We start from the raw sequence: 23671 nt of genomic DNA, 5'->3' as shown, positions 1-23671 counted from the left end.
CACAATTTAACTTAAAATTAATAAGTGTGTAAAATAATAAATTTTGGCCATCTTGAATCAGGCATGTTTTTTTTTTTACTGTACAATTAAAAGCAGCCTTGCTGAGAAGAGACTTCTTTTAAAACATTAGAAAATATTACAGATCCTAATTTGAACACTATGTGTGAATGTTATAATAAATGTATTAAAACAGAGTAATGATTATCATTATTATTGTCTTACTTTTTATTTTATTTTACAGAACAACAGTAAAATTACAATAATAACATGTATGAATGTTGATAAGATCTCTTGCTTTTTCTCAACGTTTATTTTGGCGGAAACACACAGGAAGACCTCAGTGCTTCTTTTTGTTGACAACAGATTTATAAATGAGTCTCATTACGAATACGTCGTACGTATCGCATTGTCACATGCCTTGTAAAAATTAATAAAAATGTGACTGAGCAACGGACGACTGTATCAGCGCAGTTTCCTCGCGCTTTGGACTTTGAACCCTGGTTATCAAACAGATCTGCTGCGAGCTCGTGCAGCGATGTCAGAACATATGCAATGCGCGCGTGTATTAGAAAACATAACGTTCTGCAGTTTATTTACTAATTGTTTAAGGCCATTTCGCGATTTCAATCATCATACAGTAACCAGCAACAATCACCCCTTCCTCTTCTCATTGAAGACATGCGCTGCAGTCCTAAACAGTCTCTCGCTGTCGGTGCTTGTAATGATTTTTGCGTCTTTCTCCGACAGTTTAAATGCTTCCACACTGCTGACGTGTGTGCTGCATAATAAAGAGCGCGCGCCTCTCACTCTGCGCTGCTTGCTATTTGATCGCGTCATATCATTGTTCGGTACACTTTATTCGGTCTTTTCGCTTATTATATTTTCGGCCGAATAATTTCGGTTGCCGAACATTCGGTGCATACCTACTTTCTAACGAACAAAATCCTTTTAGAAGCAAAAGATGAATAGATGGTATGCAGGAAGTGGTTCAATGAATATTCTTTAACAGAAAAATAGAGCACATGTCTAATGCAATGGCTATCTAGGGGTAAAAAAACAAGGCAATTAGGACTATGCCATCCTGTATTATGCTATCCAACATGCAGAGAATAACTGTATTTGCACTTTACATGAAATCATATTTGTATGTACTCTGTGTGACCAGCAACACTCAAACCTCAAAAGTGCAGTGACTTTTATACAAATACATTGTTTACTTGTGTCAATCTGTCTGCTAAAGAGCACTTAACCTGCATCCTGCTTCACCTTCTATGCTTTCACTATTCCTCTATCCCTCCTTTTTCTAGCTTCTAGCCTGTGCTTTTCTGAATGATGCTCGAAACTTTGTATTGCTAGCACTTCTCGTGTTATTTTGCCTTACGACTAATTGCTTATTGTGTTCCTTATTTGTAAGTTGTTTTGGACAAAAAAGTGTCTGCTAAATCTTTACATGTAAAATGCAATATAGATCAGCTCAACACTTTAACACTAGTATAAATGTATCTTACAAAATCTGTTAACAATTCTTAAAACTACTGAACTACAGTTTGATCAGAAATCCCCACTAAAGGTGTACTGAGTAATTTCACTCCAACTTCTTGCTTTGTGTCTTTGTACAAAGGTTGATCAGGAGGTTAAAGCAATGCTTAGGAAGCAGATCAAAGATTTGTCTAGCTGAGCAGTAAGGTTTTGTTCAGTAACAAAACATCTGCTTCCGTTCATACTCCTTTTAACCCTTAGGCCTACAATAATATTTTACGATAGATCGATAGATAGATAGATAGATAGATATACACACACACACACACACACACACACACACACACACACACACACACACACATATATATATATATATAATGTAGTCGCCACTTCAAGGCAAAATTAACCTGTTGGAAATATTCTTATGCTGTTCTAAGAAAATGTAATATAAATATTAATTTATTATAAGCACCAGCAGAAACTGTAGTAACTATATGCCATTTTGGAATTTTCGGATTGTACCATCCTAATTTAAAGGGTTAAAGCTAGTTCCTTAGCTAACAGTAATCACATTTTAAGAAACATAGTAAAATTACTAAAAACTTGGTCTAAGAGTAATCTTGTAGCCTACTTTCGATTGTCGTTAATGTAATTACAGCTTCATGATCTATGCAGCGAAAATGCCGTTTAATTCACCCAGACTATTTTCTTTGTATCACTCGCACAGCAATATTTCCCAATGGCATAACAACAGCAGTTTAATTAAAAACAATAAGGTAATAAATTAACAGTAGTTTGTGATCTCACTGTTGAGAGTCGGGCGCCGGTGCTTCTGTGATGTGGCGGCCGCGGCAGGGCTGCAGTACCCGGTGAGCGTGTGTGCCCCGCACCGCTGCCCAACTGGACACGAGCTCCGGGCTGGCACGGGCCCCAGGGGGCAAAAAACTAAATAAGAAATAATTCCCCAATTGCCTGGTTTCCACACTTGATGCGGCGACCAAAGAGCTAAAAGCTGCTTAGCCTTCAAAAATTCTGTCACCAAAATAGTCTGATAGATGAATTATTGAGGAGCCCACATCCGTTTCCCTCGCCCCCTCGGTGCCAGTGCAATGCTATGAAATGTCGGGCTGAGTTACAGCCCTTCGCATACCATGATATCTATACCTAAAATGTTTTTATTCCCCCAACAACATCCATATACATGCGTTCTTATTATCACTCTCTCGCCAGATACTTGCAAAGCGCATGCAAATTAAGTAGAAGTCATCATTTGTATGCACGCGGCGCAATCATTGGGTTTCACATAAAATATTCTGTGGTTAAATTCTACTCCATTTTGGAGGAGGAGGAAGGGGGGCTCGGCTCCATCTTTTCCCCGACATCAACAGGTCATCTTGGGACAACTGCAGCAACCGGGGGGCGAGTCAGACTGATCCGCGAGACAAGACACCATATTAACCACTTGACGTCTGAAAGCAATGCACATTAATGCCCTCCTCCAGTACAAATCCCCAAATAGTCCAGAAAAACGTGCCAACATTGCAAGCGATGTGTATGCATGGCTAAAAAGTTGGAAAATATAGACGGACGCATTGATGCAATATAAATCAAGCTTTCGGCAGCAAGTCATTGAAGTGGTTAAAGTTTCGCAAGCCCATCCCCCATCTAAAGCAATCGTACACCTTCACAAAACAATACCCCTGTCCAAAAAAATCCCCTCAAATCGTTCTCAATTACCCCCTGCCACAACAATAACTAAATTCGACCCCCTTGTTCAACCCACGTGGTTGCCCCTTGACCCCACTTAAAGTGGCATGAACCTCTCGTGCATGCGTTAAAATACTCACCCCCTCACTTGCGATCTGCTGGAAAGTGTTTCAATGGAGGAGTCAGACTCTTTCTCTCTACGGGCAGCCATTCATCGCGAATGCACAGGCAAGACGCCCGAGCGCAGAATTATCGAGGGGTGCATCATTCTGTCACCCCGGTTAGAGCACAGAGTCACCGATCACACACAGACCAAAATAAAGAAAGCTGTCTGAACGCCAATGCGTGCAACTCGCGCAGCGCGCTCTCCGTTGGGTCTGGTCTGTGCGTGCGGCAGTGCGGGGAAAGTGAGCTGCGTGGAGCGTCTAGACTCAGGTGAAGCCCTAGAGGGGTTTGGGACTCTGGGTGCTACGCGCACAGCATGCCAACTCGACTCCTCATGTCGCACTGGAGAAGTGTGCACTGAACAGCTCCAAAATATGTCCATCACGTCGCTCTAATGGGGTCAAATTATATGGCGCGTAGGCAATGAGATAGAGCGTGACTAGATTAGATTATTAGATTGAATGTGCCATTAGTACAGAAAGAGCATAGGCTGTGCCACGACATTAATGCTGCACAGAGAAGGCATACTTTACGCAGATAATGTATTTATAGAATTTTTGTTAAATATTACATATAAAATATACTATGATTATAGAAATTTAAAGATAAGATTTCAAATGTAATGTTTAAAATAGTTAAATATTCCTGAACTGTACATTGCTATTCTTGTCACGGAGCCGCTGCTCCAAGTCACAGTAAAAATGAAATGTTCAGTTTTAGTAAGATTGAAGTTAAAGTTTGCGTAAATATTTATTTGTCCATCTGACAGTAAAAGTAAAATGTGAACCTGGAGCACAAAACCAGTCATAAGTAGCACGGGAATATTTGTAGCAATAGCCAAAAATACATTGTAAGGGTCAAAATTATCGATTTTTTTTAATGCCAAAAATAATTAAGATATTAAGTAAAGATCATGTTCCATGAAGATATTTTGTAAATTTCCTACCGTAAATATATCAAAACTTAGTTTTTGATTAGTAATGTGCATTGCTAAGGACTTCATTTGGACAACTTGGAGGCGATTTTCTCAATATTTAGATTTTTTGCACCCTCAGATTCCAGATTTTCAAATAGTTGTATCTTGGCCAAATATTGTCCTATCCTAACAAACCATCAATGGAAAGCTTATTTATTCAGCTTTCAGATGGTGTATAAATCTCAATTTAAAAAAATGGACCCTTATGACTGGTTTTGTGGTCCAGGGTCACAAATGTGAATTTTTAATAAACTTATAGGCTAGCTGAAGTTCAGGTAAATGTAAATGCACATCTGACTAGTAAATGTAAAATATATGACTCTGCAAATCAATTAAAATAATATACAACAACTGCAAACAACTAATGAATTGTGATTTTTATCTCAACATGTTTTTTTATTATGCATAAATCTCAATTTTAACAATAAAGTGAAATATACAGGCAGTGATACATGTGCAACAATAATAATGTGCATAGTTCTGATCTACTGTCTTTACATAAAATACATACCTTATAACATAATTTATTCTTAATCATAATATGTTTAGTTTCTATTAATATCTAAGGCTGTATGCTTAATATGTAGCTCTGCTTGACACATATCGGGGGTCCTTGCTCCATATCTCTGTCACTAAGGGGTCCTTACCCTGAAAACCGTTGAAGAACCCTGCTCTTGACAACTGCAAAGTTTAAGATTGCATCAGAGATAAAAGAAAAGTTATAATATTGTGGTTTACTACAAACTCTTCCAAACAAAAAACTTTAATTTTATTTATATTAACCACTTTTCAGTGTACACTTTTCAGTATACACTGTTGATAATAATAATGATAATTCAGTTACTAAAATTAGAGAATTAGAGAAAGTAGTGTTTATTTATTCTTTAATTCATTCATACAATATTACAAAAGCATAAACAGGCACAGACTAAAAATAAAATGTATTGTGATATTCTGACAAATTTATGCATTTAGCAGACGCATTTATCCAAAGCGACTTAAAAGGGGACAGTTACTGAAACATTCTGTGATTTGTGCTATGGGCTTATTTTATTGTAAAAAAAGAGAGAGAGAGAGAGATCCTAAATGACCCACTTTTGTCCTCGGTGCCCTTATTTTACAGTATAGCGCTTTTCTATAGGTTGCTGTGCGCATGCGCAGTGCCTAGAGTCTCTGTCAGGCGTTTAGTACTACAAGGCTTCCGTAGTTCACACACAGCATAAGATACACATGTGAATTTGCCCTGGAAACATTCAAGCGAACAGTTGACAAGTCTCTGTGCTAGTGTACGTTTCACGATGTGGTTTGTTTTTGTTCGTGAATGATGGCATAATTAAAGTATCTTTTAGGAAGGATAATCAACGGTAAGTTGGAGAGCGAGATACATTTTAATGCTAGTCTGGCTAGTTACATTATGAACGTGAAGCTGACCATGTTTTGAGGTGTATGAAAATAAACATGCAAATTAAATTAAACTTAGTTTAAAACATTCATTAAATACAATTTTTATTAAATGTAAAATTAGGTCATGTGGTTTTTATGGGTAATTAAAAAAATCACAAGGACGTTTTGATGTAGTTTTGTTTGTCTGTGTCTCTAGATTGGAAATGAATATATCTGTACATGACTGGAAAAATCATTGTAAAGTTCTTTTGTCAAAAGGTGTGAGAATCCTTGTATTTATCTGTTTTGTTTTGTTTTTTGTCAATTGATACATCATGTAGGAATTTGTAAGCGCTTATTAACTAAAATATTTTTTTTTTGGTAGATGTTAGCTAGGACTGTACTTTAGTATCCTCAAGGTGTACTGGTTTATCTTTAGCATTTCCTAAGAAGAGATCCTCACTACTTCAGATCCTCACTACAGGACACAATTGTGTCTTCAAAAAGTTCAGGACAATGGACAGCAAGAAAGAACCTGAAGAATCCCCGGACACGACCAGTGCAGGTGCAGACAGTACTACCACAGCAGTACCAATGGAAGAAACCAAACCTTCCAGCCCTACAGAAAGCAGCCAGACCTCATCTACAGAACCTGGGCTTTTACCAGGGGAGACAGTTGTGAGAGAGGGAAAGGCTGCCATTTTATTCCCAAGTGCTAATGAGGTGTTCTACAACCCTGTGCAGGAGTTCAATCGAGATTTAACGTGAGTACAGCATCTAGTCTTGTGACATCTTGTAATGTTTGCTTTTTAATTAAACTTCCATTAAACTTCCTATTTACCTTCTTCGATCAGGTGTGCGGTGATCACAGAGTTTGCTAGGGTGCAGCTGGCTCAGAGGGGCGTCCGGATCTTGATCCCGGGTGAGAAAGATCGAGTTGTGGTTCAACTCTCAGAGGAGAAGAATGGAAAGGTGGACCAGGAAACATCAGAACAGCCTGAAAATGAGCAGCAAATGGAAGAAGAGGGTGACAAGAAAGAGTTCATCACTGCATCTGTAGGGGAAAGATGTGAGGTCTGTGTGTGGGCCAATTACTGTGTTTTAATCATTTTTTTTTAATACTATTTTGAAGTAGCTTTATTTTTGCTTACATTTTAATTTTAGTAATTTTGTAATGTGTTTTTGTTGTTTTATTGGATTGTTTTTAATTAATTGATTCGTTTGTTTTTATGTTAACTATTTTTATTTCAGTTTTAGTTTTAGTAATTGTGGTACTTAAACTTTCATTTAATGGCCATGGCAACATTTGTAATTTTCATGTAGGTTTTTGAAGTTTAAGTTTTTCAACTTATATTTTCAGTTTAATTTCTTAAATTTTTTTTTATTATTATTATTTAAATTTTTTGTGTGTGTGAATTAGTTCTTAGGATGTATATGTAAGACTAAATAACCCTTCATGTGTGTGAGTGTGTGTATATATGTCAAATTAAAATGTAATTAATTTAGTCAAAAATAATTAAAATTAATTTTATATGTAAGATTATTTTACAATACTGGTGTTTTCACCTTGTCTTGTTTTTTTTCAGTATTCTCCTATGACTGACATAAGTCAAGTTTTTTCCCCGTATTTGTGAATTATCATGGCTAAAACTGTCTGCCAAATAAATAAATGTAAAGTAATTTATCTCTCTTTTCTGCTTTAGCAAGGTCTGCATGTGCTGGAGGGTCTGGCAGCATCAGGCCTGCGTTCTGTACGTTTTGCTCTGGAGCTTCCTGGCCTGAAGAGCATCACCGCTAATGATTACTCTGCTAAAGCTGCTGCCCTGATCGCCCGCAATGCACAACACAACAACGTGTCCCACATACTGCAAGCCAGCCAAAGAGATGCCAGGTCTGAGCACCCTGCTGTTTATTTTTTCCAGTGTTTTGCTTATACACTCACAAACATATTTTATTTATATATATTTCAATTTACTTTTACTTTTTTTTTTTCTTTTTTTTTTTCTGTAATTTCAAGCTTTATTTTTGTATTATAATTATTAATTATAATAATAATTAATATAATTGTAGTATTTCACCCCTCCTCATTTTTAAGTTTTATGTTTGTTTGTTTTTTTTCAGTTACTGAAAATGTTTTGTTATAGTTTTAGTTAACAGTAACACTGATTCAGTTACATCCTAAATCCTGGTATAACAACTTCTTTACAGTATGGTGATGTATGAGGCAAGAGGGAGGAAGGAACGATATGATGTTATTGATCTTGACCCCTATGGCAGCCCTTCTCCATTTCTGGATGCAGCTGTGCAGGCTGTCAGTGAGGGTGGTGAGTCTGTCGCTGTTCTCTTACATGCACATTCTGAATTTATTTAACACAATATGCAGTACACATACAGTAATCTCGCTCTCTCATTGTCAGGGTTGCTTTGCATTACGTGTACAGATATGGCAGTAATGGCTGGAAATAGCGGGGAGACCTGCTACAGCAAATATGGCTCTGTGTCCATCAAGTCCAAATACTGTCATGAGATGGTAAGATCGGGCTGACTGCTGATTGGAAATGGATGGAATGAAGGAAACTCATAACATCATATCTGTCTTAATCACACTTTTTTTTTCTTTTTATTCTAGGCTTTACGTATAATTCTGCACAGTTTAGATCAGAGAGCAGCTGTTTATCAGCGCTACATTGAACCTCTCTTGAGTGTGAGTGTGGATTTCTACATCCGTGTATTCGTCAGAGTCAAAACAGGCCAAGTCGTGGTCAAAAACTCTGCAAGGTAAAACATAGTTTACTCTGTCTGTCTATATAGAGATAAAATAGCTGCTAGTAATCATACATGAAAAAGTGCAATATTTATAGAGTTACAAAAAAAATTATATTTAAGGTAGATGCTGTTCATATATATATATATATATATATATAAAATACTTTTTTTATCTTTTTTTTTTTATAAATGAAGCTTTTAAGCATAAGAGACTTCTTTCAAATACGTTGAAAATTTAACAGACCCCAAATTTTTGTATGGAAATGTATTCTGTGATTAGTAAATCCAGGTATCTGGGTGTTTCATAGTAAGCAGGCGCTGCTGTATAACTGTGTCGGCTGTGGTGCGTTTCATCTTCAGAGGATGGGGAAGAAGATGAGCCAAGGCAAACAGTAAGTATTTCTACCCCCATGATTGATCTGTACACTTTTTCTCAGTGTTTCTGTACTGTCAGTATCATTATGCATTTTCAGTAAGTGTATATTTATATTATATATGTAATATGTGTGTTACAGTATGAAGTATTCGGCAGCCACTGGACCACCTGTAGGGCCCAGCTGTGAACACTGTGGGCAGAGGCACCAGGTCTCCTCTTATGTGTATTACAAAAAATAAAATATCCTTTTGATGTGTGATTAGTTGGTACTGATATATCATGCATCCCTACTTACTGTATATACCATGTCGGTTTTCTGCAGTTTTTTTTTAAATAGACTTTTTTTAATAAATCAGTATCAGCTTTGCAAACCCCAGTTTGGGAAATACTACTTCAAGTTATAATGCCTATACTGTAATATTTAAAATGATCAATTTTAGTTTTAATGTTTCCTCTTTTATTTATTCAGACAAAATAGTATAGAATTTAGATTTGATTCAGCCATTTATCAAACTGTTCTTATCGTATTGACCAGAATTGCAATATCGTTGCATTACTGTATAAAAGCAACTGACATGCATGCTTCAGTATATAATTCAACGATGAACATTTAGTCCCTCACCTTGTTTTGATGACTTTGTTCCTCTCTCTGTATTCGCAGTTGGGCGGTCCCATCTGGGCGGAGCCTATTCATGACATTACATTTGTTCAGAAGGTTCTGAGTGCCGTTTCAGGGAACCCCACCCGCTTCAGAACGTCCAAGCGGATCGAGGGGGTGCTTAGCATGGTGACCGAGGTCAGTCGTTAATAAACTTCACAGTAAGAATCATCAGCATGATTGTGACATTTTAAATGTATCCAGGGAAATAAGTTTTGGTTTATTTCCCTGGATATAAAGTGCTAATATTTTGAGTTTTGTGTTTTAGGAGCTGCAGGATATTCCTCTGTATTATGTGTTGGATCATTTGAGCAGCACAGTTCACTGCAACACTCCGTCCATGCTGCAGTTCAGGTAAACTATATAACATATTCAACCTGCGTTATGTACACTACTGTTGCAGAGATTAGAGTCATTAAGTTTTTTTGTTTTGTTTTTTTTAATTAAAGGGTTAGTTCACCCCCAAATGAAAATTCTGTCATTTAAATTTTATGAGAGTCTTTAGACTCTCATTCATTTTTGGAATACCAAAAAAAAGGATATTTTTAGAGAAAATGTCAAAGTTGAGCTTTTATGCTCGCTGATCAATGTTTATATGTGAATAAAGGCATCAATTAAATCTTTTCATTATATGAAGTGATTGTATCTCTTCAGAATACCTGGATTAAACCGCTCACTTCATATGGGTTTTAAAGCATCAAGAGTTTTGGGTCAATAGACTTTCAATGGAGGGTGTCCTCATTTTCTTTCTGTGGTGTAGGTCAGCTCTCATGCACGCTGGGTACAGAGTGTCTCTCTCTCATGCCTGCAAAAATGCAGTGAAGACCGACGCTCCTGCTGAGGTGTTGTGGGACATCATTCGTTGCTGGGTAAGTGACCACCATACACTCTTAAAGGGGTGGTTGATTGCGATTTCACTTTTTATCGTTAGTTAAATGTTGCTGTTTGAGCATAAACAAGTTATGACGCTGAAAGTTCCATGCAAACGGAGATATCGTCTTTTAAAATTATGGCAGTTTAATGCCTACAAAAACGGCTCGTGGGGACTACAACAAGCTACTTCCCGAAATTTACATAAACTCCACCCCTGGGAACATGTAACAAAGGGGGCGAGGCCATGCTGTGCTGCTTTAGAGAAGAGGAAGAGCCGTCAAAACTAGGGGTGCACGAAAAAATCTATTCATATATGAATCGCTATTCTGTCAACTAACGATTCTAAAGGATTCACAAGTTTCAAAATCAATTTTCTAAAGCAGCGGTTCTTAATACTGTTCCTCGCATCCCGTGCTCTGCATCTCTCTCTCTCTCTCTCTCTCCCTCTCATTCAGATCATCAACTCGTCACAGCTCCATCAAAGAACTGTGTTCCAATTCTACACTTTGTTTATAGACTGACAGATATTTTTCACATAGCTATGAGAAGCGTTAAACATGCTGTCACATGCAGAATATGTGACACCATGCAGTTACCGTGCTGTATTAAAGCTTTAATCAGGATCAAACCATATATAGACAACAACAAACAAAAAACATACCATTAAGAGCCGTGCTTTCACAGGTTCTGTGAGATCCTCTTCACTAATATTCTCTGGGTCACAATCGGGCTCAAATTGATAAGCAATATTGACAACGCCATTGTTTACAATACAACGGGAGTGCATGCCACTGAGGTGAGGGGCGTGACGTCCAGACGCACACTAGAGGCGGTTTAGCCAATCACAACACACTGGGCCAGCTAACCAATCAGAGCCCATCGCCTATTTCTGAGGGAGGGGCTTCATAAAAACAGGAAATCATCGGAACATTCAAAAGAGAAGGGACAGAGTGGTGTAGAATAAAGGTAAATTATGTGAAAAACAATTCGTTTTTTTTTTTTTAAACGAAGCATTAACACATGTTAGACTGCACCCCATAAACACAATCAAGCCTAGAAAAAAAACAGTCAACCTCCCCAAAAGATCCTCATGATGACACCTTATTTTCTAATGTAGTTTCTGTTTTTGTATTCCTCAGGAAAAGTCCAACCCCGTGAAAAGAGAGCGGTTATCAGAAACCAGTCCTGCTCACCGCATTCTCTCCAAAGAGCCAACGTAATGATCAAACAAATGTCAAATACTCAATATATAAAAATATAGCTTAGTGCACCTTTAATAGTTAGAATTGGTCCCTATACTAGTGTTACCAAAATCCCTGTTGTGTATGTTGCTGTACCTTTTAGTTTAGTTTAATTGCAGTTTAATAAAAATACAACTTTATTACCATTAATCTTCATATTCTCTCATTTAGTCTTCAAGCCTGCTTTGAAATCAGAGAAGACGCAAACCCTCAATCACGAAAACGGCACCTCACACGTTTCCAGGAGAACCCACAGGCCAACTGGGGACCCAAAGCCCGTGCCAAAGCTGGGTGGGTCATACTGGTAATATTCTTTTGTTAAATCATAAGCAAAATCTTTCAACTGATTTTAAAAGGGTAAATCATCTTTTCTTGTATTTAGTGGAGGAGTCTCCTCTGAGCTGGAGGATAAAAGGAAACAGTTTCAGGGTAAAAGAAAGAAACAGATCACAGACTCTTCTCAACTCAAGAGCTTCCCCTGTAAGAAGTTTCGGAAGGTACGTCCGCTTGACTACAATATATAGTGATTTCAGAATCATTTGAACACTGAGCGTTGCCTTAGTTGTTGTTACCAAACTAGTCAGTATTTGAGAATTTAAATTCAGAAACAAGCAATTTAATTTAATTTTGCAAAGTACAAGAATTATCATCCAGCTTTTATTCCCATACATGCGATAAATGTATAAGATTAATTCATTAGGTTTAGTAGTCATAAGTGCCCTTAATTGATAAATTATTCAAGCAATAATGCATACATATTAAATCACAACAGCTAGTTTACCTAACAAAGCTATTGTATTTTCTTTCTTTTCTAGGGAACATGTACATATGGAGATAAATGCTGTTATTCGCATGAACACGAGCAAGAAACTGAGGAAAAGATGGACTAAGTGGTTTTCTCACTACTGAATAATGCATGTGTCCAAATGTGTACAGATTCGCAACTAAAGTTTATGTTAATTGGAGTTGTGCGATGCAAGTTTAATTTTTCTGGCGATGCGTTGGTGGGACACATTTTATTCTTTGCAGTCATTTTATATTTTGAATGTTCTAGTTTTGCCTGGCAAATAAATACTAAGTGAATGGTTGTGTATTTCTATTCAGTATGAGCGGGACACATCATGTATCATTTAAAAACAATTTATTACTGGTCATTAAATTTATTCCACAGTTCATTCTTTAAAAATGTGTCATTTTCATATGAAAGGCACAATAGAAAAATACAATCAAATTATTGCACAAATGAGTATTAGAAGAAACACAAGATGCCCATTTGGCCAGTAGCTAACCAAAGTAGAGCTCGTGAGATTAATGCAGAATATGGCGCAGTGAAGTGTGAAGAATATTTATACTCAAATTTTACAAAATTAAAAAAACTAGAACCAGCAGCGATGCAGCGTAGTTCAGCTCTTCATGAATCAGTGCCAGATTTGGATACTCCAATGCTACACTCTGATTGGCTCGTACAGTGATCTGTAGGTTGTCGGTTCTACAGCTGTCGTACCTGCAACAAGAAGGTGCGGATCTCCATTGGGTTTAGTGTGACTTCCCAGGGTGAGGGGTCTTTGGCACTGAGTAGAAGGGGCTTTGATGCCTTTGCTGAAAGACAAACACGTCAAACACTTAATTTCTGGAAGCTAATTTGTTCAAAAGTTAGAGAAATGAAGAATTGGCTACCTGTATTCCACTGCAAGCGGTTCATGTCCTCTTTCCACTGATTTGCCCCTAGACTCATCTCAGACGCTCCGAGCACCTCCAGAGTAGAAAAAAGCTTCTGCACACACAAAGATAAAGTTTATCATTATTCATTATTATTTTTTATGTACTATAAGCAATAAGGCACTTGAGCTGACTACACAATACACAATAGGTGTTGCACTGCTTTTTAGAAAAAGATAATAAACATTAAGGTCATACATTTTTATTAAAATTATTAATTATAGTCATGCCAAATCCTATCCCCTTTGGACCCCAAAGAGATTCCTGAGCTACGACTATTTTTTATGGATGCTCTATTTGGTGCCTGTTTATAAATAACCAGAAATTCTTAATCATGAAAATCATGTTAGCTAATGACTTACATTTCATTGCTGAAGCTAAAATCTTTCAGTTACACTTTGTTTTCAGTTAGCAGGTTAACAGATTAGCCAACTAGCTTAGTACAGCGCTGAATGCATAAGAAAGATATTTTAAAACAATTTAAAACATCATGTTTATTAAAGAGAATTTTTTGGGATGTTTGTTCTGAGAATTTATATATAGCTCTTAGTCCCTGTGAAACACAATCAGTGTTTGACTGCAGCAGGATATAATTACTAAATAATTACTTATTGTGTAAGTAGGAATGAAAATGTGTGTGTTACCTTACCTGTAAGTTGACCGTAACGGGCTGCGAGTGTGTTTTGCTCTCTTCGGCCTGGTACTGATGTTCCAGCCTAATCAGAACCGAGTCTTTATCCCACTGAGACAGTGTCAATAGGTGAACAGCAGGGGGCAGAGCATCCTGAAGCCCAGTGAACTATGGGAAGGAGGGAATGATCAGTCAGTTATTCAGTCATGAAGCCAGGGTTGCCCAACCCTGTTCCTGGAGATCTACCTTCCTGCAGACTTCAGTTACAACCCTGATCAAACACACCTGTCTGTAATTATCAAGTGTTACTTCAGATCTTAATTAGTTTGTTCAGTTGTGTTTGATCAGGGTTGGAGCTGAACTCTGCAGGAAGGTAGATCTCCAGGAACAGGGTTGGGCACCCCTGGTTTAAGCTAATGATGAGGAAACTTTTCAGTTCATCCATCCATTGATCCTCTACAAACCTCCAGTTTTGTATTGGCGAGAGGTGTGCCGTCCTGGAAGGAGAGCAGGGGTTGGAGCACCATACCCTGTGCGAGGGGTCTGTGGACATCTGCGGCCATGTTTGGTGGAGTGAGGGTCAGTAGCAGGCGCCCTCGGGCAACTAAACCATCAAAAAACTCTCCCGGCTCAGAGAGAGGCTCTCCCACTCCCCTAAAATCATCATACAGCAGTCTCCTGTGCAGCTGAGAGAGAGTTTGCTGTTAGCTGTTAGCATATAGAGACCATGTCACAATTAATAATATAATAATAATAACCTATATTTATTATGTATATATTATTATAAACCATATATAAAAATTAGTGCTGGGCAATGATTAATCACATCCAAAATAAAAGTTTTTGTTTATATATATGTGTGTGTACTGTATATTTATTATGTATATATAAAGACACACATACCTATATATTTTGAAAATATTTACATGTATATATTTATATTCATATAATTTATATTATATATTTAATATATAAACATAACATATTTCTCTTAAATATATACATGCATGTGTGTGTATTTATATATACATAATATATATGTGTGTGTACAGTGTATTTTGGATGCAAGTAATTACAATTAATTGTTGTCGAGCACTAATAAAAATACATTATTTTAATATAGTATCCTAAAGGAAGCTTCTGGAGGCTCCTAAATTTAATTATACATACATACATACATACAGATATGTATATATATTTATACAACAGTTCTTTCTGGTCCTCGAATCTGATTGGCTGAGAGGAGTGTGATATTCTAGTGATAACAGAACTCCAACCGTCACTGTTTGTATCACTCCGCTTGCAGTATTTCTCACAGCGAGCATCATGGCGGACACCCAAATCCACTATAATTGTAAAAATAATACTGTTTTTGTGTCAGAATATAGTTTTTTTTTAGACACGAATGTTCTTGTTTAGACTTCAAATATGCAGTCTGTTAATAAAGAAAACGTCTATTTGAAAATTTGCTTCGGCGTTTCGGAGATGTGAGCTCCAGGGCATCAGTGGCTGTTCAGCACTTATGAACCCGCCGAGAGCAGCCTCACCTCGGCCAGATCTTCTGGAATGCTTGTAGCCGCGTGATATGGCTGTGCATCGGCACAATGTGATTAGCTACGGCACTCACACTCATTTTTATTTACATTTATTTTTCATTTATAATTCATTAGCTTAGTTTTTGTTCTCCTCTAAGTTTTATTTTTTGAAAATACACCATACCTTCTGTTATGCCAATAAAGCACTTTTAAATTGAACTAAACTGCGGGAGAGATTGACAGAGAAGGAAAGGTGATTTTATTTTTACCATGATTTCCAGCGAGCCGTTATAGATGCTGCTGGCCCCTTGAGAGCGATCAGTCACTACTGTCAGCTGATGCTTGTCATCCTAAATGCACACACACATATTAGATTCCCTGACAGGTTAGGCCCAAGACTGTTTATGAAAACCTGAGTGACAACAGAAAACGAGGATGAAGACAATATAAAAAGACAAAAAAAATGTAATATGCCAATGTAAATAAAATAAATGGAGTCTAAAATATACTAACAAAATAATAAAAACAGACCCAGGATCCCAAAAAATGACAAGAAAGCTGACGTAATTGGCTGAACGACACTTGCCTTGATGTAAGCGCGAGAATTGATTGGATAGTAGTTTCCAGCGATTGGCTCTGTCTGCTTCAAATCCCACGTGGGCCGATAATCTTTCCTACAATTACACTGCTCCTTAGATTACTTTTCCAACAGCTGAGATACATAACTATTTAAAAGTTTGGGATCGGTAAGGTTTTTTTAATATTTTTGTCTCTTATGCTTTCCAAGGCTGCATTTACAGTATTTGATCAAAATATAGTAAAAACAGTAAAAAAAAATTACAATTTAAAAAGTATATATATATATCTTTTTATATATATTAAAATGGACATTAAAATGTCTGTAATCAATCCTTCTATTTCTTTTAATCTCCTCACCGTCGTTCTAGAACCTCTCTGCCATTGGAATCAGTGTAGAAATAGTCAGAGGACTCAATGTCTGTGTCCAAACGAGTGATCACTTCTTTCCCTAAACCATCTCTGAAAAGAGAAAGAGAGCAGATAGTCAGAGAGGAAGAGCTATTAAGCCTTACTTTTCATTTTCATTGTTTACTCACGCAATAGGCACAGGTCCCACGGTCCACTCCAGCTCCAGTTCACTATGGCCCTCATACAAACGGACAACCTGTGACACCCAGGGGCTGAACCACTGCGTCACCTCTTGAACTGTGCTGGACACTGTAACTATCTGTATTTCAGCAGTTTTGTTAATGACAAAGGGGTCTGAAGAATTTGGCCTGAAAATGTAAGCCCCCGACGGCTGCCGGCTCTCCTTGTTATTCCCAGCACTTGCATTATACCTGCAATTGTCAAAAAGCACGAGAAACACCACACATTACTTTTTTTTTTTTTTTGGCTATGATTCACTTTTTTGATACCATCAAACATGAGAAGTAAATACTGAATATCATTGTATTTAAGATAATACTATGGTAGATACCATAAAAGATACCAGAAACTGGAAGGCACAGACGGATTCTGAATCAGCCTAAACTAACCAGTAGAAGTTCTGAGTGAGTCGAATGGTTTGATTCGTTTCCAGGTTTGTCAGGCTGCTCAACAGACCTGTGGTGTCGTCAAAGGTCACCTTCAAGAACTTAAACACATACATAAGAACAGATTTATTATTTATGCTAACTGAAACATGAAATAGTCCAAATATGCAATTTTAGTGACATTTTACACTAGCCAGTCCCTTCAATTTTTACGATTCAGTGATAGCAAAACACAACGCAATGTAAATGTTTGTGATCCTGCATTTAACGGCAAAATAATCACAAAAAGTCCAGTACTACTTAAAGTTATTGACACATTTGTGTGAATAAGGAAAATAAAGCACAGAACGTGTTTGATATTAAAAAGAGTTATTAAGCACAATACGCTATGTCAGGTTATGCCAAAATTCCCATTTTGGCGAGTATTCACATAAACATAATTGGTTATGTCTTATTCTTCTCATGTTATTATTTTTAACTCCAAAAATAAAAGCTACTTGTTTAAAAGTGTCAGAATTTAGTAAGACAATTTTTTTCAGTGCATTTCATGCATGACTATTGTACATTTAGTGTCATACACAATGTCTTAAATGCAGTATCCTACTTATGAAAGATTTTGAGTTGTTTCTTGAGTCATGGTTTCCATATTCATGACCATTTCCATCCTCTCTTTCACCCAAACGTTCGCTACTGTCATGCAAAAATCATGTACTGTACCTTTAAGTTCTGTGAAAACTTGTAAATGCCATCTGTTTTCATTTAGTTAACCACTTTGCATATAAAAAACCCCAGCCAAGTTCACACAAGGTTATTTGGGAGTACAAAGTTGCTAAATACAGAACTGGGTGGTCAATATACTATCATTCAAAAGTTTAGGGTCAGTAAGATTTTTTTTTATTAATACTTTTATTAAGGAATTAAGGATGCAAATAATTGATCAAAAGACTTTTATGTTACTATCAAAGATGTCCATTTCACATAAATGTTGTTCTTTTGAACTTTCTATTCATCAAAGATGAAAATTCAGATTTGCCACCACACAGGAATAAATTACATTTTTAAAAATATATTTAAATATTTAACATTGAAATAATCTTAACACAATATTACTGTTTTTACAGCATTTTTGATCAAATAAATGCAGCCTTGCAGCCCAAGTTATTTCAAAAGAGCAAACAAAATTTTCTATGGATTTTTTTTAATCTTTCCTATGGATTTTACATATTTGTCTTGAGTTGCTTAGATTAGTGAGTTTAGATAGTGATTTTAACCAGATGCTGCTGCATGTACCTTGTTCTGAATGGAGCGAGTGGCTGTGGGTTTGGGGCTGGATGCTGGAGGCTCATCCTTAAGAATGGAGATGATGTACGTAGTGTAGCCAAGAGGAGGAGCTTCAACCTGGAAAACCAGCTCACCTTTAGCATAACCCCTGTTCCGCCTCACTTGCTGTGTGGACTTAGACAGTGGAACCACCTGACAGACAGCAGGGGAAGTAGAGATGATGATTTCATATCATAAATGTTACAAATAAGCTTAAATGACATACACACATAGTTTCCAACCTGACTGTTCACTGCTTTCCCGTTTGTATCAGTAACACTGTACAATGAACCATTGACGGGCAAACGAACAGGCCAGCTTACAGTCCTGCCCAGAGGATTGTACACATTCATAGAGAACTGAGAGAGAATAAAAAGAAAGATCGTAATTTAAAAGTGAATGTACTTTTATTGTATGAATGCATTTACTGAAATCTGCGTATAGTACCTTTTGGCTGCTTTCTGTGAGGGGACACACACTGATGTTGAGATTCTCACAGAACACACGTGGAGATTCAGAACCACTGAGAACAGCCAGAGAATTACGAACCAGCACCTAGAACAAGAAAGGGACAGTGGCAAAAACAATGCCTTTTTTAATTCATTTATGAATGTTTTTGATAGCCATGCCAATAAAGCACATTAAAATGAAAATGTAATTACAATTTAATTACAATTAAAGCAAAGTTTACCCTGAAACAATGTGACAGAGAAAAATGCAGAAAAAATTACAGTTTATGTCTTTGTACCTCACAATGTGCCCAGCCTGTAGCCAGTCTCCTGGCATAGTCATATGCCACATGCTGTTTTTCTGTCCCAGACACAGCATCGTGATGTTGGGCTACACCCATCGCCCTCTCTGAGCGACAAGAAAAGACGTCAAACAGACCAATCTATTAAAGCCAACAGAAGTGATACATTTACAACAGACGTAGACTTACTCATAGTATCACTGTCCCCTTCACCAAAGGGTCCAGATGTGGACTTAGGCCCACTAAGCACCTCCAGCTGGTTGCATGTCTAGAAGATCAAAACCAGACAATACAGATTACCCCCAAAAAATAAATAAATAAACACTGTAGATGTGATTTTTTTGTGTGTGTGCATTACCTGTAGTCGGCTGTTGCTCAGTCTCTCGTATAACTTCAATGCTGGTCGGCTGGTAAAATAACCCGTCCAGAAATCATGAGCATCATCAGCATAGGGGAAAAAATCATCTGTCTTCAGAGGCCTAAGATGAATGTCCAGGAGAGGAAAAAAAAAAAAGAAAAAAGAAAGAAAATCACAAGTAACACTTGAAAGAGATCCCTTTTATGCTAGTATCAAAGGATAGCTTAAAGTGCCCCTATTATGGATTTTTGAAAATTACCTTTCATGCAGTGTGTAACACAGCTCTAAGTGAATGAAAACATCCTGCAAAGTTTTAAATCTGAAAGTGCACCATGTATAAAGTTATTGTCTCTCAAAAGAAAGCATCGACTCTGAATCATTGAAACAAGTCGTTTTTAAAACGAATCCCAAGCTGTTTCATGTTGACGTCAACATGAAACATTAGCATATTGCCTGCCCACTTGTTGGTCTTTTCTCATTGGTCTGAATGAAAATGCAAATTCATTCTTTGCCACTAGGTGCCGCTTTAGGAGCGGTAAAAATAGAGGTTTCCCCGGTAACACTGTACACAAAGCAGCACTGCGCTCACAAACGCTGCTTTATCAGGCATTACAGTCATGATGCGGACCAATCACCGCAGATTAGCGTCACGCAAAGGAGGGGTTTGGAAAAATGAATCGTTGAGCGAATCGTTTGGGAGTTGTTGAGCAAGTAAGGTAAAAAATAAATGCATATTATAAGACAATGAAAGTGTTTTTTGATCTTGCATGCATGTCAACCTGTTATTGGGGACTCCCAAAACCAAAATATGAACCTTTCATTACCCATAATAGGGGCACTTTAACAGGCCATATTTACATTTATTAGATATGTATGCACACAAACCAGGTGAGGTTGGCTAGGTTGAGTTCCTGTAGGTAGCAGGACGGTGTCGAGTAAAGCACATTCACCTTGCTTCCTTTAGCTTGCAGGGCATTTACATACTTGATCAGCTTATCCATGTTCTTGTACCAGAGATTGGCATTCTCATACTGGAAGTCTGAACCCATGGTCATAATGATGTGGTTTGTCTTATAAAAGGCAGCCTGGGAACAGAAATCTCACATGAGCTTTATATATGATTGACTGAACTGAGTACTGCTGCAATGCTGTTGAAATACCTGGTTATAGGAAACATTCAAAAACCTCTGTACTATCTCATCCACATTGTAGTCCTCAAGGTCTGGGTCGTCTCTTATGGGAGCATCATTACATGACTGGTCCCAGCAGAAGCCCTCAGGTGGGTTATAGCCATTCGGAAGAACACCTTTAGAGATGAAAGATATATGGATATGGCTAAAATATAAAAAGTTTGAAGTCTGTAAGATCAATTTAATCTTACTGACTGACTTTGAATGGTTTTTAAATATAATATACAACAGGAGAGTATCTACAACTCATCAAAGAACAGTAAGTGTTGATCCTGCACTATGGGAGAATTTGAAAAACTGAATTTGAATTATCAGACAGCAAAAAGCCGCACGTTTACAGATTAGTACCCGTGAAGAGATCAGCGAGAGGCAGCGTCAGGCTTTCACTGGCCCTCCAGAGCATTTCCATCTCTTTGGTCTTCATTCTGCGAGCTTTGTCCTGATAATCCAAACGTCCAAAGAAGAAACCATCATAGCCCATCTGTAAACAAATCAAGAGTCATCAGCATCACTATGCCACACCAGTCACAAATAATGTGCCATGGCTACCTGAGCAAAGATGGAGGCGTGTTCTCGGGCGTGTCCAAACGGGTCGATGTGCCAGGCCACCCGGGGACGACCGCATTCACCGAAGGTCTCATTCAGGAATTGCAGCCCCAGAGTCATCTGATCTATGACTGCGCTGTAGTGCGTGGTGGCCTCGTCACTCATGCACCAGCCACCATTTATAAACTCAAGACGACCTATGAAAAAAGATAAAGAAATTCCTAAAATTCATGATATTTGGGGAAAATATTTTCTACTTTGATGAAAAATATTATAGGGGGAAATAATTATAAAGTTTCAGGGTGTAAGCAAAGTATTTTAGAACTTCTTACGTCACTTCACATTTTTAGAGCAATTCAATTTAGCATTAATTAATTTTTGTAAAAATGTGTTCCAATCATTTTTTTTATATATATATTTTCATTTTGTATTCTTTATTGTCTCAGACAGCTTGAAATGGGTAAAATAATGGAAAATAACTATATTTAAAAAAAAAAAAACTAAAATATAAAAAAATATATATATATATTTTTATACTTTTTATCATCTCAGACTTAAAAACAAATACCCTCCTCACCCTCATTGACCAGCTGTGTTACAATTCGTCGTGTGTTCTGGCTCTGTTGCTTCCACCAGCGGTAAAAGAAGGCAGTCTCTACGTAGATGAACCGTCGGGCTGGATCCTGCTGTAGCTGGTCTATTACCGAGTCCAAAATATACTGAACTCCTGCGTGCTGGATATTGTTTCGGTCTGGAAAACACAATGACTGGAATAAAAAACTGAGCTTTGTGTTTTATTTACATGCCTGAACCAGCCTGACAGCAACAAAATGTTGTGAGGTTAAACATTAAGTTTTAACACTCCAAAGCATTGCCACTATCATATGACAAGCAAGGCATAAATCATACGACAGTCACATGAAGAATGTGATCTACTACTGTACATACCAATGAAAGCTACAAACAAACACTTTCAAGTCAGACATGAAAAAAGCTTCACCTCCATAGTAGTACTGATCCACAGTCTTGAGCCAGCCAACATCATCATGTGTGTGGGGAACCAGATGGACATTCAGCATGGAAGTATTTGTGGCTGGACATGACTGCAGAGATCCATATCAGTGGAGAGATACAACAATAATGAGTTTTACTTCCTCATTCTACAATAATTTCCTTATTACTTACTTTTACATTTAGTCATTCTCGTTGGATGTAATCAGGACAGTTCATTATTTCATCATATAAATACAGCTAATATCTGCTCACTGTACAGCACTGACTTCACTGCTTTACAACACAACACAACATGCATTGTTGCAGAGAGTTACATTTAACATCTACTTTGGTACATGTACAAAAACATGCTATAAAACACTATGGTAATGTAGTGACATCAAGTGCAAACATAATTAATAGTATTAATACCAAGGTACTTTTGGTACGTTTTTGTTATTGTATATTATTTCCCTCAGTGTTATTTTTTTTTTACATTTAGTCAACCCTTTCTCAAAGGTCCTACAACGAAGAACTTAAAAATATTCACACATTAAAAAAAACCTCACCTTATAACCGCATATGGAGTTTCGTCCCGTGGGTAAAGAAAACACAAGACAGAAGAGCAGCTGGAACAGAAAACTGATGTAGAGCGCAGCCATTATGAAAATGAAGCTGCAATCATATGACAGCCGAATTTTTGTTATGTCACGTGACTTCTCCTCCCGTAGCTTACGAATAAACAAAATAAAAGTCTTCAAATAGCTACAAAGTCCTTAAATATCTACAAAATAAACGTCCTTAAATAAAATGTAAGAATAAAACCATCGATACAAATACAAGACTATATTATATGATATTATATGATATTATATTATATTAGTCTATTAGTCTATTATTATATTAGTCTCTTTCCTTAACGAGCTGAATTACTTTTATGCTCGCTTCGACAGTGACAGCAAGGAGATGGCCACCAATATCATACTCTCAGCAGACCACCAACCCCTCAAACTCACCTCCAATGTAGCTTTAGCAAATGCATTTTTATCTCACCACAGAGGTTTAGGTCAGGTTTATGTTATGAATGTTATTTTCAAATACAACAGAGTGTTACCATTTTAATGCCACTCAACCGAATTTTTTATGTGTTTTCCTTTACTTAACCAGGTATTTCATAGATATTACTTACAATTCAGTATATTATATTATATTATATTATATTATATTATATTATATTATTGCTTCCGTAACAACAAGCATTTCTACCCCTAGTAAAGTTATTTTTTTGTGTACCTGTTTATTAAGGAGACAACAGTGTCTCTTGACAACAATGTCCTCAGTTATTGTAACTATGACTTTAATTGCCACTTGTAAACTATTAGTGTCTAAAGGATATGAAACATTTTTGATAAACTTTTTCTGGGACTCCCCCCCACATTGCTTCAGTC

At 37.1% G+C, this 23671-nt stretch overlaps 3 protein-coding genes across 8 annotated transcripts in view; 1 reads left to right on the top strand and 2 right to left on the bottom strand.

The window, feature by feature from the left end:
• Positions 1 to 3398, bottom strand: part of LOC107691367 (nucleus accumbens-associated protein 1-like) — an 8273-nt gene extending 4875 nt beyond the window's left edge. Inside the window, exon 1 of the mRNA XM_016489940.1 lies at positions 3330 to 3398. The gene's annotated coding sequence lies outside the window, so the exon portion shown is untranslated. The remainder of the gene's footprint in view (positions 1 to 3329) is intronic.
• Positions 3399 to 3507: 109 nt separating this feature from the next.
• On the top strand, positions 3508 to 12808 carry LOC107691282 (tRNA (guanine(26)-N(2))-dimethyltransferase-like). 6 transcript variants are annotated; one of them, XM_016489800.1, is made up of 16 exons: positions 3508 to 3624; positions 6153 to 6477; positions 6568 to 6787; positions 7417 to 7604; positions 7922 to 8037; positions 8131 to 8243; positions 8343 to 8491; positions 8788 to 8871; positions 8995 to 9064; positions 9517 to 9651; positions 9782 to 9867; positions 10274 to 10382; positions 11526 to 11602; positions 11799 to 11918; positions 12010 to 12124; positions 12443 to 12808. In XM_016489800.1, exons 1-16 carry the CDS (start codon positions 3531 to 3533, stop codon positions 12515 to 12517), a joined length of 2076 nt encoding a protein of 691 aa, XP_016345286.1. In that variant the 5' UTR covers positions 3508 to 3530; the 3' UTR covers positions 12518 to 12808. The 6 variants fall into 6 exon arrangements, with proteins under 6 accessions (XP_016345286.1, XP_016345291.1, XP_016345288.1 ...); XM_016489805.1 differs by lacking the exon at positions 3508 to 3624 and adding an exon at positions 5521 to 5694 and having other exon boundaries at positions 6221 to 6477; XM_016489802.1 differs by lacking the exon at positions 3508 to 3624 and adding an exon at positions 5521 to 5694.
• On the bottom strand, positions 12752 to 22920 carry LOC107691281 (lysosomal alpha-mannosidase-like). Its single transcript, XM_016489799.1, has 22 exons — positions 22793 to 22920; positions 22231 to 22333; positions 21808 to 21981; positions 21234 to 21427; positions 21033 to 21165; positions 20655 to 20800; positions 20380 to 20579; positions 19495 to 19615; positions 19326 to 19404; positions 19134 to 19243; positions 18833 to 18940; positions 18628 to 18744; positions 18356 to 18538; positions 17069 to 17166; positions 16628 to 16870; positions 16449 to 16550; positions 16099 to 16186; positions 15782 to 15862; positions 14442 to 14663; positions 13996 to 14145; positions 13305 to 13401; positions 12752 to 13226 (listed from the first exon to the last, which is right to left on the bottom strand). Exons 1-22 carry the CDS (start codon positions 22883 to 22885, stop codon positions 13117 to 13119), a joined length of 2952 nt encoding a protein of 983 aa, XP_016345285.1. The 5' UTR covers positions 22886 to 22920; the 3' UTR covers positions 12752 to 13116.
• Positions 22921 to 23671: the final 751 nt, after the last annotated feature.

Source organism: Sinocyclocheilus anshuiensis, unplaced genomic scaffold (genome assembly GCF_001515605.1).
Source record: "Sinocyclocheilus anshuiensis isolate Anshui unplaced genomic scaffold, SAMN03320099.WGS_v1.1 scaffold1154, whole genome shotgun sequence".
Lineage (NCBI taxonomy): Eukaryota > Metazoa > Chordata > Actinopteri > Cypriniformes > Cyprinidae > Sinocyclocheilus > Sinocyclocheilus anshuiensis.
The sequence above is the reverse complement of the archived record's forward strand: the minus strand, read 5'-3'. Positions and strand labels throughout refer to the sequence as shown.

Bases quoted from the DNA above. Each gene is read 5' to 3' on its own strand.
- LOC107691282 (XM_016489800.1), top strand. From the start codon at position 3,531: ATGCGTGCAACTCGCGCAGCGCGCTCTCCGTTGGGTCTGGTCTGTGCG. The intron at 8,872-8,994 runs GTAAGTATTTCT...TGTGTGTTACAG, and splicing joins AAGATGAGCCAAGGCAAACA to TATGAAGTATTCGGCAGCCA. The intron at 9,652-9,781 runs GTCAGTCGTTAA...TTTGTGTTTTAG, and splicing joins TGCTTAGCATGGTGACCGAG to GAGCTGCAGGATATTCCTCT.
- LOC107691281 (XM_016489799.1), bottom strand. From the start codon at position 22,885: ATGGCTGCGCTCTACATCAGTTTTCTGTTCCAGCTGCTCTTCTGTCTT. The intron at 21,166-21,233 runs GTAGCCATGGCA...ATTTGTTTACAG, and splicing joins ACGCCTCCATCTTTGCTCAG to ATGGGCTATGATGGTTTCTT. The intron at 18,539-18,627 runs GTTGGAAACTAT...GCTGTCTGTCAG, and splicing joins GGAAAGCAGTGAACAGTCAG to GTGGTTCCACTGTCTAAGTC.